Raw genomic sequence first — 15316 nt, forward strand, 5'->3', positions numbered from 1 at the left:
AATTAAGCGTAAAGCTTGTGCTAGGAGTAGGTACGACAATGGTGCAACGGGTGGGGTTTGAACCAGCGACCTTTCGGTTTTCAGTCCGCTCCTTTAACCGTTGAGCTATAGAGGCTCTCGTCTTGGCTATCTAAAAGCTCATTTGCAGGTGGGTCTGGGAGGCAAAGCTTGACGCGGGTCGCTTCGTATATCTGTGAATGCAACTCTTACCAAGTTGTGGTTACTAAGACATACAGCATCAAGGACTTCCGGGAGGATCTCAAGGTAAAACGTTTAAAAAAAAAAAAAAAATGTTTTTAATTCGACCAACAAAAGGATCATATTGGTGTTAGTAAGTACACGAAACTTAAACCTATTTGTTAGTAAAATATCTCACCATCATCATCATCATCAGACTGTCGACGTCCACTGCTGGACATAGGCCTTCCCTAAAGAGCGCCACCACACCCGGTCCTCAGCCTTCCTCATCCAGCCACTTCCCGCCAGCCTCTTTATATCGTCGGTCTATCGTGCTGGAGGGCGTCCCACACTATGCTTGCTTAAACGCGGTCTAGATCTAAGTTTAGCAAGAACATACTACATACAAACTGAAGACGACAATCATATTTGTTTCTCTTTAAGTACGATTATGGAGTATATATTAGTCTATTTTATTAGTATATTGGTATTATACATATTATTTAATACATGTATTAGTGGTTTATGTATTAGTATGTATCAGTTATTTGAATGTATGTTTATTAGTATATTACACACCACCTGCAATCTAATTTTCCTTATACTTTCCAATCTTCAAGGTTGCCTGGTAGAGATCGCTAATTAGCGATAAGGCCGCCTTTTGTATCTTCCTTCTGTCTGTGTTTTTTATTCTTTAATGTAATCCTTCTTGTGGTTGTGCAAATAAAGTGTATTTATTATTATTATTATGGATATACATCTACTCTCACGCCCGCGTACAAAATAGATACATATAAAAGCCAAAAGAGTTATAATATACTTACATACATAAAAATAAATAAACCTACATAAACATTACATACATACATATTTGTACCGGGCGGAGGATTACACCCCGGCAGGGGAGACCAAACGGCCGGGGGTCAGGGCGACAGGTGAAGAAATCGGCGGACTATCCTAGCCGAGTCCAGCAAGACCGCTTTTTGCATCCTGGCTGCGAGCGAACTGCCACGGAAACCCAGTCGCCTCAGATGTTGAGCGAGGCTGATTATTATTATTATTAACATAAATATATCTGCCGTCTCAGTTAAACCTGTAATTACATAGTATGTACTTCAATTTTCATAGACATTATACACGAGTTGCGGAGTGGACACAAAGAAGACGACGTTCATATTCTGCGACACGCAGATAGTGGAGGAGACGTTCACGGAAGTCGTCAACAACTTGCTAAGTAGTGGGGAGATAACTAATTTGTACAAGCCTGACGAGTTTGAGGACGTAAGTGCTTCGTTGTTTTAGTACTTACTAGCTTATGCCCGCGACTTGGTCCGCGTGGACTATACAAATTTTGAACCCCTATTTTACCCCCTTAGGGGTTGAATTTTCAAAAATTCTTTCTTAGCGGATGTCTACGTCATAATAGCTATCTGCGTGCCAAATTTCAGCCTGATGCGTCCAGTAGTGTGAGCTGTGCGTTGATAGATCAGTCAGTCAGTCACTCAGTCAGTCACCTTTTCGTTTTATATATTCAGATTATTGTGTTCAGATGATGCCCGCCACTAACTATGCGTGAATTTAGGTTTTTTGAAAATGCTGTGGGAACTCTTTGAGTTTCTGGGATTAAAAGTAGCCTATGCTCGTCCCTGGGATTTATGTAACCTAACTCTATAACTAAATTGGTTGAACAGATGGACCGTAAAAAGCTAGGAGACAGACAGACACGCTTTCGCATTTATGTTACTATTAGATGATGCCCACGACTTCATCCGCGTGGATTTAGGTTTATAAAAACCCCGTGGGAACTCTTTGATTTTCCGGGATAAAGGTGGCTATGTTTTGCAAATTGCCACAATTGCAAAGTGACGCGCGCGGCACACGCGCCGTCTTGAATACTGCATTTGTGCATTGTAAGGTCTACATCTCCTGAGGATGTTCCGGTGTCGGGGCGAAACGTGCGTCGATTGTGTTTGGGATTTGTGTGGTGCTGCGTGGTGTGTTGCACCATACAGATTCGACTTGTTTCAGCGGATTACATCAAATTAAGCTTTTGGTTCATTGTATATCATGGACTTCCGCAAAGTAACGCCTGCTTCTATACAACATTTGATTTTGTTTTACTTTTTCAGATAAAATCAACACTGGAGAAGCCGATGAAGACAGCAAACATAATGCAGACCAATGAGACAGTATACTTGTTCCTCGTGGACCGCGTGCGGGCCAACATGCATATTGTATTGTGCTTTAGCCCGATTGGCGATGAGTTCAGGTACTATTTGACTTACCTATACTTTATTTGGCTTACTTTCGGACAGTGTGCTCAGAAACTTTTCGATCTTGTCCCCCTTCACCATTTTTTTTGTCTAGATATTTTGCAAATGCTGTGTACACATTTTATAGATACATTTATCAGCCTGTGTTTGTCTATAAGTGTCGTAGTTTGTGTTAAATTAATGTATTGTGTGTGTTCCTATTTATTTTTTATTTTTTTTTATTCAGATACAAGTTAGCCCTTGACTGCAATCTCACGTGGTGGTAAGTGATGATGCAGTCTAAGATGATAGCGGGCTAACCTGGAAGGGGTATGGCAGTTTTTATTAAACCCATACCCCCTTGGTTTCTACACGGCATCGTACCGGAACGCTAAATCGCTTGGCGGCACGGCTTTGCCGGTAGGGTGGTAACTAGCCACGGCCGAAGCCTCCCACCAGACCAGACCAGAAATTTAGAAATTATAAAATTCCAAACCCCTGCCAGGAATCGAACCCGGGACCTTCCACTATTAAGACCACAGCGCTCACCACTGCGCCAGGGAGGTCGTCGAAACCCATACTTTATTTGGCTTACTTTCGGGGAGTGTGCTCAGAAACTTTTCGATCTTGTCCCCCCTTTCACCATTTTACCAACGAACCGTAAGACGTCGGAAGGAGTTTCCATCCTTATGTCGTCGACATTCCATCTACACGCACGAAACGTTTTGCGTCATCATTCCTCATACGTATGGCTAAGGTTTGAAACACTCTTCCGCGATATGTGTTTCCTACCAATTACAACCCGGGTATCTTTAAAACAAGAGTGAATAGGCATCTTCTAGGTAAACGCGTCCCATCTTAAGCCACATCATCACTTTCCATCAGGTGTGATTGTGGTCAAGCGTATACCTATGATGAATAAAAAAGAAAACTTTCATGTAAGTCTCCCGGAAAAAAGATGAATTCCCACGGGATTTTTAAAAACCTAAATCCACGTTTACGAAGTCGCGGGCATCAGCTAGTCTTCTTCTAAATATATAAAAGGAAAAGGTGACTGACTGACTGACTGACTGATCTATCAACGCACAGCTCAAACTACTGGACGGATCGGGCTAAAATTTGGCATGCAGATAGCTAATATGATGTAGGCATCCACTAAGAAACGATTTTTGAAAATTCAACCCCTAAGGGGGTGAAATAGGGGTTTGAAATTTGTGTAGTCCACGCGGACGAAGTCGCGAGCATCAGCTAGTTTGATATAATTACGTCCAGTAATTCAGAAGTTATAAAGCTGTGACAGACTGACGGACGGGCGGACAAGTGCAATTTCACTCAAGTAGACCCACAGAGCTCGCTTCGCTCTTACAATTAACAAATTGTAGTACGTATGTAGGAACCGCATTCGGCAGTATCCAGCTCTCATAAACGCCACCACGACCAACTGGTTCCTGGAGTGGCCTCGCGAAGCATTGCTCGAGGTTGCTTACAAATTCCTTGACGGAGTGGAGCTTCTGGCCTCTATCACTGGACCGAGAGTAAGTTCATTATTTAACTAACACATTACTGAGTAGGTTGCAACGGTAGTGGGTCGGTAGCGGTGCGGGAATCCTATCCTGAACCCATAGATATAAATGACAAGATATGGTCAAGCGAACAAAAGGAGATTGCCCATTTTCTTAGGAGCTTTGGGCCCCCCCCTAATATAATTGTTATGTCACCATGGTTTTAATTTTATTTTGTAGACAAATAATTAACTCTTTATATTCTGCAAACGATTTCTATTTATTCACCCAGGTTATAAAGAAATCTTATTTTTTATATTGCTGATATTGAGGTTATATTTAATTAATACTTCTTCAAAATAAATGCATGTCTACGATTCTAACTGTAATTGTGGATATTTTCAATAATAGAGTGAAAAAAAGTCGTAATAAAACATAATCGTAAAAAAATAACACATTTAAAAATCATTTTATGTTTTGACACGATGCCACAAAAGAGGGTCCGTTCACGGGCGATCTCCTTTTGCAAGGTTTAGGAACCAAATAAATCAACGCCACCTCTTAGATACTAATGAACGACCCCTTTGAAATCCAGACGTCACTGAGGTTGCATTGGGGCATTAGCACCAATGAGTCGGTGCCATTTTGTTTGTTCAATAACCCTGTCCATACGAAGTGATATATAAGTCAATGTCTGAACCATACATAATGATTCCATAAGGCTTGCATCCTTAACCTAAATCCACGCGGATGAACTCGTGGGTGGATGGACTCTAGTGCTATAAAACCTGCCTTTCCATAGGTTCGCAGAAAGGAGTCTGTGGTAGAGAGTCGGGAGGACATCTTGCGCGCGTCGGCGGCGTCGATAATGTCGCTCATACACTCGTCGGTCGGCCAGTACTCCGTCAGGATGTGGCACGAGATGCGCAGGACCAACTATGTGACACCCACTAACTACCTCGAGCTGGTCTCCGGATATAAAGAGTTAGTTTGAGAGAGCTCTTTTCTACTATCGTACCGCAAGGCATCGCCAAGGTCTGCACCCGTACGTAGTCGAAATTAGACGGATACGTACGAAGCGATTTGCCTCCTCATTTCTAATCCGATGGGCTAAGATTTGGAACCCCCCCTTCCAGCATCTTTTGTCCCCTCCAATTATAATATGGGTATCTTCAAGACAAGACTGAGTTTTTTTTGTGATCAGTAAATAGAGGGTATTCCAAAAACAAAATATCTAATGAAAAAATTATCGAATAAAATAAAAAGCACGTCAAACATTTCTGATGTCACATCACACTATTTCATACAAGCTCCCCTACTAAAGCCGCTTTTTGACGTTTTTGAGTTGACTTAACTATTCTACTCGTGTAAAATTTTAAGCCTTCTGTACACATTGCCCCAATCTATTTGGAAAGTGCCTGCCAAAGCGGCTTGCTAATTACGCCAAGATCGTGTGATGTTTGTATGAAAAACTGTCAAAGTAAGCAAGCACGCCAGTGCACGCCGGATGCAGAAAATATAGTCCGCAAAATAGTGAATAAATAATAGATAAGTAGTACTACAAAGTTGGATCCGAACACAAACTTCTACCGTAGACAGTGTGTAAAAACAGATATTTCAATTGAGAACCTCCTCCTTTTTTGAAGTCGGTTAAAAATATGCTATGCCTGGTTAAAACCCTACTGTTTACAAAGCTATTACACTGATCGCGAGCAATTTAATCTTATCCATTGAGGAGTTCCGTTCTCCATCTCCGAAGATATTCATCAGATTTATACCAAACTAAAATGGGACCACCTCTGAAGTATGTCCTACAAAACAAAAAAGAATCATCAAAATCGGTTCGTAATTTACGGAGTAATCGCGTAACAAACATACAAAAAAAAACATACAGTCGAATTTAGAACCTCCTTATTTTGAAGTCGGTTAAAAATATAATACAGCTCTGCCCAATCAGTGGTCACTAATTAATTTAAATTTCATTAAAAAAATTCTCTTTACATCTCTACAGAATGTTGAAAGCGAAAAGGATTGAAATAGCGTTGCAAGCTAACAAATTGAGAAACGGTTTGGGAAAGGTGGAGGAGACCACCACACTTGTGGGCCAAATGTCTGAGGAACTAGCTGAAGCGCAGGTATATTCAACCATGCGCTTTTAGTTTTTACCCTTTTAAAATTCTACATTGCAGATACAACCACACAAAAAGCATTAAAACAATCGAGACGAAACTTACGCAGTTCAAAACCAATAATATAGTCCAAAAATACTGCTCCAATTTAATTGATTTAAAGATCTACCAGAACTCAGGAATTCACCTCGTTCCTGAATCTTCCGAAAAAGGAGATTTTTCGAAAGATTCTGGTATCGAAAACAAATGGGTGACCCTGATATCGCTGCTAGTTGGACGAAGCGAACAAAGATTTACAAGCACTTGACAAGGCCCGTTGATGAAGCAACGAACACGCATTAGTGACATCTTCTAGTTATACAATGAACCAAAAGCTTAATTTGCTATAATCCGCTGAAACATGTAGACCTTTGCATTGTAAGGTCTACATCTCCTGAGGATGCTCCGTTGTCGGGGCGAAACGTGCGTCGACTGTGTTTTGGGATTTGTGTGGTGCTGCGTGGTGGTGGTGCGTATTGCTTGCCTAGTGGTTGCTTTTTCCTGCATGGTTAGCAGTGGGAGGGCGGACGGTGCATTTCGCATGTTGCATCATACAGATTCGACCTGTTTCAGTGGATTATAACAAATTAAGCTTTTGGTTCATTGTATATCATGGACTTCCGCAAAGTAACGCCTGCTTCTATACAACATCTTCTCGTGACAAGATTTTCTTTGGATTCCTGAGTCTGCGATTTCAGCAAGCAAAGTTTCCATGTTACAATATTTCTTACGGATTTTTTGTATTAAAAGGTCCAAGTGGCGGAGTACACTGAGCAATGTATCGAATACATGGGAGTCATAAACGTCCAGCAAAGAAACGCAGACGAGCAGCAACGCAGCGTCGCGGCAAGGAGCAAGAAGACGCAAGAGGAAGAGGTGCAGTGCAAGAAGCTTGCTGATGCCGCCATGAGGGATCTAGCCAGTGCCATGCCTGCACTCGAAGAGGCTGTTAAAGTAAGTCCATAACGAAATAGTGAAGTGGTGGTGTACACATTGGCGCAAGTCACCTACTACTTTTTTACTGAGAAGTTCTTCTTCTTCTTATTTTGCTTTATGGCTCTTAGTATTGCCACAACAGCACAATGCACTTCGTCAATGCCGAGGTTTCCAGGCAACGTTCGAGAAAAATTTCATAGATGACGCTGTATTTATTGTAAGAATTAAAGAAACGTAAGAAAATAGTGTATTAAGATAAGATAGAAAGATATATGATTAGGTTATTATGGATCTGACATAGTCATAATATGATTAAAAGATCAGAAGAAAATTCAGAATAAAAAAAAAATACTTCCAGGCCTTGGACGCGTTGAACAAGAAAGACATTACCGAAGTGAAGTCGTACGCGAAACCGCCGCAAAAAGTGGAAATGGTTATGGAGGCCGTACTTATATTGCTGCAGGTTAGTTTACTATAACTGAAATACAAGAAAATGCAAGAAATTCACAGGTTTTAAAGGAGATTGCCCATTTTCTTAGGAGCTTTGTTCCCCCCTAATATAATTGTTATGTCACCATGGTTTTAATTTTATTGTGTAGACAAATAATTACCTTTTTATATTCTGCAAACGATTTTCATTTATTCACCCTGGTTATAAAGAAATCTTATTTTTTATGTTGCTGATATTAAGGTTATATTTAATTAATACTTCTTCAAAATAAATGGATGTTTACGGTTCTAACAGTAATTGTGGATATTTTCAATAATAGAGTGAAAGAAAAGTCGTAATAAAACATAATCTTAAAAAAATAACACATTTTTTTATAATTTATGTTAAGTTTTGACACGACGCCACAAAAGAGGGCCCGTTCACGGGCGATCTCCTTTTCACTTTTTGTGATACAGAAAGAACCGACCTGGGCAGAAGCTAAAAGGCAACTCGGCGATCAATACTTTCTGGACCGATTGCGTGATTTCGACAAGGACAATATATCGGATAAGACGTTGAAGAAAATCGGTACCTACACGTGTAAACCGGACTTTGACCCGGAGATCGTGGGCACAGTGTCTTTGGCCGCTAAATCGCTTTGCTTGTGGGTTAGAGCCATTGAGAAGTACGGAAAAGTTTACAAGTAAGTTTCAAACTAACGAGGAAGTTTCCAGGCAACGTTCGAGAAATTTTTCATAGATGGCTCTGAATACTACCACCACTAAAGTTGAAAAATAATACCTATATCTATATGATCTATGCTTTAAATATTTAACTTTAAATCGGATGCGAAATTAATTAATTACTTCTATTATAGTTTACAGATTTTATGGGGAAGAAACGTAAGGAAAACTGCAGTGCACGATAGCTCTTACTCTTCATCTATGTCATTGATTGACACGACCTAAACATTAAAGCATAGATCATATATATCATTTCTCATAGATATAAGAATTATTTTTCATCTTTAGTGGTGGTAGTATTCAGCGCCATCTATGAAGATTTTATCGAACGTTGCCTGGAAACTTCCTCATTGATATGTGTAATTGAATGGCCGTTAAAATCCGTGTACATAATATCCCACTTTTTAACATTTTTTTTAGAAATCCTTGGTACATTATTCAGTCTTGGACTGTATGGAATAAAGTGATTTTTTTGTGTAGTGATAGTTTATGGGGCTAGAATTTATTATTTAAAAAAAAAAAATTAAAAAAAAAAAAATTATTTTTAACATATTTAATTTATTAACGTCACGCTCTACGGAAGGCGATTAATCATAATGCAAAGTCTAAAATTGTTTGTGGGTTTTTTTTTATAAAATACTAGATGATACCCGCGACTTCGTCCGCGTGGATTTAGGTTTTTAATAATCCCGTGGGAACTCTTTGATTTTCCGGGATAAAAAGTAACCTATGTCCTTCCCCGGGATGCAAGCTGTCTCTGTACCAAATTTCGTCAACATCGGTTGAACGGTTGCGCCGTGAAAGGCTAGCAGACAGACAGACAGACAGACACACTTTCGCATTTATAATATTAGTATGGATTACACTCACTCCCACAAATGACTTTCCCACTTTCGCGAGGCGTAGCGTAGGAGTTACAAGTTTATTTTAAAAAAATACCTCTATCCAGGATAGTGAAACCCAAAAAGGAGCGTCTAGAAGAAGCCCTAGAGTCTCTGCGCATGAAGCAGCAGATCTTGGCGGAAGCTCGAGCCAAGCTCAAGGAGTTGAGCGAAATGATCGCTCGACTGCAGAAGGAATATGACGAGAAGGTGGCTCAGAAGGAGGAGCTGGAACGCAAGTCGAGAATGCTGCAGCTGAAGTTGGAAAGGGCTGAGGCTTTGATCACTGGACTTTCTGGTTAGTTTAAAAATGACTAGCTTTTTTTATTATTTAGGTACAAGTTAGCCCTTGACTGCAATCTCACCTGATGGTAAGTGACGATGCAGTCTAAGATGGGAGCGGGCTAACCTGGAAGGAGTGTGGCAGTTTTTATTAAACCCATACCTACTGCTTTGGTTTCCACACGGCATCGTACCGGAACGCTAAATCGGTTGGCGGCACGGCTTTTGCCGGTAGGGTGGTAACTAGCCACGGCCGAGGCCTCCCACCAGACCACGACTTTTCCCGCGACTTTGTCTGCGTTGGCTTAAGTTTTGTAAAGATTTTTTTGGATTTCGTCAAATACTTTTTTAGTGCGCGTCTACGTATAGCCCGTGTTCAATGTTACTTCAGCATAAGATAGCTTTCTAATGGTGGAATAATTATTAAAATCGGTTCAGTAATTTTACAGTTTATTGATCATAAACAAACAAACAAATATTTCCTAGAAGGAATGGCGTTCCATATATACTAGCGGCTTGAATAAAAAACGAGGAAGCACATCGCTTCGTACATGTCCGTGGGCTATAAATCCCGCAAATTGCTAATACGCGTGGCCACCATTTTAGTGACGTCAGCACTAGACTTAAGTTTCAAGCTGATGGTATCATTATTATGATCAACCCATCACCGGCTCACTACAGAGCACAGGTCTTCTCTCAGAGTGAGAAGCGTTTTGGCCATAGTCTATCACGCTGGCCATGTGCGGATTGGTAGACTTCACACACCTTTGAGAACATTATGCTGCTGGTATATATTTACCTGCTGATGCTGATTATAGAGCTGATGGTATATTTTTGCTTAAATATACGTCAAATGACGTCATTTCGATGTTAATGAAACATGGTTCCGCAATAGCAACAGCAATTTGCGGGACTTATAACTTGTCATTGAAATGTTGGGCAACAGGCGAGCGCGAGCGATGGGAGTTGACTGTGGAGAGGCTGGACAAGGAGTTTGACAACCTCCCCGGCGACTGTCTGATCGCGACCGGCTTCGTCGCTTATCTCGGCCCTTTCGTCTCCGAATACCGGGAAGCGCTCATGTTCGACTGGTTCAACGAGGTATGAAACTTATACTTTGGGTGGATGTAACTCTCTATCTAAAACTCCCCACTTTTTCCCCCATGTTAATTCCAATTGTGAAGTCACATGGACTGAAATGGTTTTGTATTTCACTAAGAAAACACTGTTGCTTAACAATCCGTGTGACGTCATGACAGCTCATGAACCTAAGAAGATGGTGGGTAGCGTTTTCGCGACAAAATTTGAAATGCATTATCGATCGGATAAAATTATTATACATTTTTCATAAGTAAAGATGGGCGTTATTGGCTATTTACGGCAACGGTTAATCAACAGTTACTTAGTTTCAATACCGATATTGTTAACCGTTGCCGAATATCGGTATCAGAGTTGTGTTTCAACTAATTTAATATGCGCAACGCGCAGCGGTTTCCGTAGTAGTAACTAAGCTAGCTGCCGTATCAATACCGTCTGTATAGCTAGCGCGCGCATATTCACTAAAATAAAACCAATTTTACTTTCATGAATATCGTGAAGTAATCACAACCTTAAGTTCATAGCAGTAAAGTTTAATTTGATCATTGACATAGGTCAAACTATAGTGGACGCCTGCACGAATAGTTTGCCACAGTCCAGTTAACCAAAAACATTTCATAAAGATTGATAAACCAAAGAGGACCTTATCTCTATTACTCTAAGGCTAAATGTATTTAGAATGATAGATCAAAGTGTAATGGACAAGTACTTGTACAGTTAAGCCTTAGCGTGATAGAGATAAGGTCGGCTTTGGTTTACCAAGTTCTTAGTTACTAAGCCGGTAGCCAATAACCGCTCCTTCTCAGCTTTCAGTGAAAGAAAGAAAGAGAAGGCATAATTATTGCGTTTCTAGTTACCCAAAAACCAAACAATGCATTGTCGGTTGCCAGTTGGCAGTGTTGCGTTGTCAGGTGGTTCGTCATAGATGATAACTGAAAACCGTTGCTAGCTACGACAGTAACGCTATTGTACGCTATAGGCACGGCAGCGGTTTTCAGTTAAGTTAAGCTATAGCGGACACATGTCTAGTAGTTTATTAAGGATCAAATTAAAACACTTTTCAAAAAAAGGGGTAAAATACCCTATTGTCGTAATTGGCTGTAATTATGATATTCTTTGGCTACTTCACGCCGAAAAGAGCAGGATTGGCAGATCCCGTTTAGTCTATAAGAAGTAAACTAATATTAATTTACTTCTAGCCGTAAGCTCAAGTGGCTCCCGATTCGTCTTCGCAGGAATACTCATATTCTTCGTCTTCTTTACTGTATACTGTTCAATCCCTCCATTCCTTTTTATCTTAAAGAACGCTTTGAGTGCGTATGTGATACACACTCTTTTTCTCTTCGTTCTCAAAATAATCTACGTCTGAAAGTTCCTACACACTCCTCTTCTTATTATGCTAAATCATTTACTGTTACCGCTATACTGCTATGGAATTCTCTCCCCTTGGATATCATATAGTCTCAATCACTATCAATTTTCAAAACGAAATTGAAGCTCTTTTATTTATTCTCCATTTGATGTGTTTATTTATTTATTTTACTTTTTATTCCACTTATCTGTCGTCTATTCCTCTCTTATTTACTGTTGTATTTTTACTTATATATATATATATATATATATATACATACGTATATTATGTATATTTACTTTATTTAATTAGTACACCCCTTCCGCTTTCTTTAATTTTTATAATATCCTCTACCCTAAGGTTGCCTGGAAGAGCTCGCTATTTTAGCGATAAGGCCGCCTATTGTACATGCTATCTTTGTTATATGTCAATGTTTTGGTTTTGGTGTACAATAAAGCATATTTTACTTTACTTTACTTCTAGAAGATTCTTAATTTACGCTTTCAAATATTCAAGGTGTGCAATGAATCACTGCCAGTGACTATGAATCTCAGCATGAAGGTCTTCTTACTTGACGACGCTACTTTGAGAGATTGGAACTATATGGGATTGCCTGGTAAGATCATTAGCATATCTTTCACTTTCTTCGGTATCTTCGACACTTGATAAAATATTCTCCAGACTCTCTCTCTCAGCCACGGCAGCTAATATCACAAAATATACAAATGTTTTTTTTTATAGACTAGCGCTTGGCTGCAATCACACCTGTTAGCAAGTGATGATGCAGCCTACGATGGAGCGCGCTTGCCTAGAAGATGTCTATTCACTCTTGACTTGAAGGTACCCATATTGTAATTGGAGGGGAAAACTGATGCTGGAAGGGTGTTCCAAATCTTACCGGTTCGAATTAGAAATGAGGAGGCAAATCGCTTCGTACGTATCCGTGGAAGTATGCGAAATACAGGTGCCTCTCTATTCCCTCATTCTCATATTCCGACGGCAGTCAGATGCAACCAGAGAAAGTTCACGCGCAGGAGCATGACTGAGATACGAGGGTGCAACACAGGCAGCTTCCCAACCGCTTCCACTCAGAATTTCTTGACAGTACAATCCAATAACTTTTTGGACCGCGCCGCGGGAATAAGATACGGAATTTCATCATCCGCAACTGTCAAAAGAATTAGCCACATTGTCTTTGGTGATTGAGAATTAGAACCGATGGTAGAGTCCAGCTGGTCCATTTCAGAAAAGCTGTACAAATATAGCTGTAATAATGATTCCATTATTACAGCTATATTTGTGCTTACTAAGTATTAAATTTGGCTAATTTTATCAAAACTATGTACACGTTGTTAGGAATATCATAACATATTGCATGCTAATAGGCAGAATTTGGCTGTACCATTTTGTTTTTGTAACATCTCCACTGTTTACCCAGATTCGCAATAAAGAAATTTGTATTTGTATTTGTATTTGCAATCTCAATTGTTGTGATTGACTGAATTTATGGTATTTTAGGTGCAAATATGCATTGTAGCCAATAGTGAAGTCAGCCAATCAAAGGTGATTGCGATCGTCACACTTCAGCTGTCAAACTAGGACCGTAGGCTGCCTGACATATAAGTGGCACAAATTGTCCTGCTGCTCGATTGCGGTAGAATGACAGCTACAATGTCACGATCGCAATCACCTCTGATTGGTTGACGCTCGCTCACTATTGGCTACACCAAGCAACAAGAACACCATAGATTCAGCCTATTACAACGATTGCGATTGTAATAATGATTGATGCAGGTTTACCGCAATCGAACTGTGGAATGAGCACATGTAATTTCGTTACAGACGATAACTTCAGTGCAGAGAATGGTATAATAGTAGTTCGCGCAACAAGGTGGCCCCTCGCCGTGGACCCGCAGGGTCAAGCGCTCATTTGGATATCGCACCTTGAGGAGAAAAATGATATACAGGTGATTTATCAACCAAAGTATTCAACCGCTTTGATTCCAATTATAACATAACATATAACATATATCTTTATTTGCAAAAAAGGTTTGACACATAAGACTTGGACCACTGGCTCCCAAAGAAGTATAAACTGTGTCATGGGAGCCAGTGCCTTCCCTGTTACATAAGCTTTTTTTAATTTACAATACAATTATTGAGTATCTAACTATTACTTAATAATAAAATCTAAATTAAACAATAAAATAAGATAAATAAGTAAAATAAAATAGAATAAAATAAAAATTCACATGGCGTGTATGCATATGTGTGTGGGTGTATGATTGTGTGGGTGTGTGGGTGTGTGTGTGGGTGTGTGTGTGGGTGTGTGTGTGGGTGTGTGGGTGTGTGTGTAAGTAAGTGTGTATATTATTTTATTATGCGACAGGTCTTTCAATTACTTCTTATGAACCGACTCTAATGGAACTTCGCTCAAAAATTTCGTTTCTCTTGAAAATGCTATTGCGTTTTAAGCTCCAGGACTCTTCAAACCTGATACTGCAAGGAATTGTCCACCTAAATCAGAGAGCTAGGAATTTATATTTTAGGGCTTTGTCAAGCTTCAATAACTTCTCAACCATTTCCGTTATGGCAGGGGTAGTGTCCAGAATTCTATGAGCACAGAGATTTATCAATATTGTGGATGAATAATGGGAAGTTAAATTGCAAAACGTGAAATGATATGAGTACCTCATTCATTGCAGGGTAGCTCGTATTGTTCGGCATATGAGTGAGCGAGATAGACTACAGTTTCGCTTATATCGGGTGTCCCACGTCACCTGACGGTTTCTTATGTATTTCCGTTCAATCTCTGCTCACATTTCACAGATCGTCGATTTCGGTCAGCCCAACTATCTCAAGATCATGGAGACATGTCTCTCCGCCGGCCAGCCCATCATCATACAGAACGTGGGCGAGGTCCTAGACCCTTCCATAGCGCCCATCCTCGACAAGGCGATTGTCAAGATCGGGCACGACTTGGTCATCAAGTTCAACGAGAAAATGGTGCCTTACAATCCGAACTTTAAGATGTATCTGACCACGAAATTAGGTAAAAGATTTCCATGAAATCAGAAGTTTTCTGGGTTGCTCTCTATCTTAGTTTAATAACTTTGGCAAAACTTCTCACCAGATTAAAATACGGAAAAAAATTTGAGCCTCAATAGCTCAACGGTTAGAGGTGCGTACTGAAATCTGAAAGGTCGCCGGTTTGGGGGGGGGGGGGAGACAGTTGCAGATCGTCTCCCAATAGTTCTTGCTGGTCTTACTGATAACATAGATGGCAATTAGATAGATATTTTCCAAATCTTTAACCAGGAAATCCGGTGTACACGCCGGAGACCTTAACCAAAACGACGATGGTGAACTTTGCGGTGAAGGAGCAGGGGCTGACGTCACAGCTTCTCAGTATCGTGGTGCGTAAGGAACGGCCACAGCTCGAAACCATGAAGGACAACCTTGTGATGACCATTGCGAAGAATAAGAAGACTTTGGT

General features: G+C 40.2%; 1 protein-coding gene across 1 annotated transcript in view; it reads left to right on the forward strand.

Moving 5' to 3' along the window:
• The window catches only part of kl-2 (dynein heavy chain 2, axonemal kl-2), a 75796-nt gene that overhangs the window by 46054 nt on the left and 14426 nt on the right, over positions 1-15316 (forward strand). The window contains exons 50-64 of the mRNA XM_069500113.1: positions 149-264; positions 1306-1458; positions 2307-2446; positions 3823-3964; positions 4734-4915; positions 5943-6066; positions 6850-7053; positions 7394-7498; positions 7942-8168; positions 9158-9387; positions 10318-10472; positions 12337-12436; positions 13663-13787; positions 14650-14872; positions 15139-15314. Of these exons, the coding sequence (XP_069356214.1) occupies positions 149-264; positions 1306-1458; positions 2307-2446; positions 3823-3964; positions 4734-4915; positions 5943-6066; positions 6850-7053; positions 7394-7498; positions 7942-8168; positions 9158-9387; positions 10318-10472; positions 12337-12436; positions 13663-13787; positions 14650-14872; positions 15139-15314 (2402 nt within the window). The remainder of the gene's footprint in view (positions 1-148; positions 265-1305; positions 1459-2306; positions 2447-3822; positions 3965-4733; positions 4916-5942; positions 6067-6849; positions 7054-7393; positions 7499-7941; positions 8169-9157; positions 9388-10317; positions 10473-12336; positions 12437-13662; positions 13788-14649; positions 14873-15138; positions 15315-15316) is intronic.

This window comes from Maniola hyperantus, chromosome 8 (assembly GCF_902806685.2).
Source record: "Maniola hyperantus chromosome 8, iAphHyp1.2, whole genome shotgun sequence".
Classification (NCBI taxonomy): Eukaryota; Metazoa; Arthropoda; class Insecta; order Lepidoptera; family Nymphalidae; genus Maniola; species Maniola hyperantus.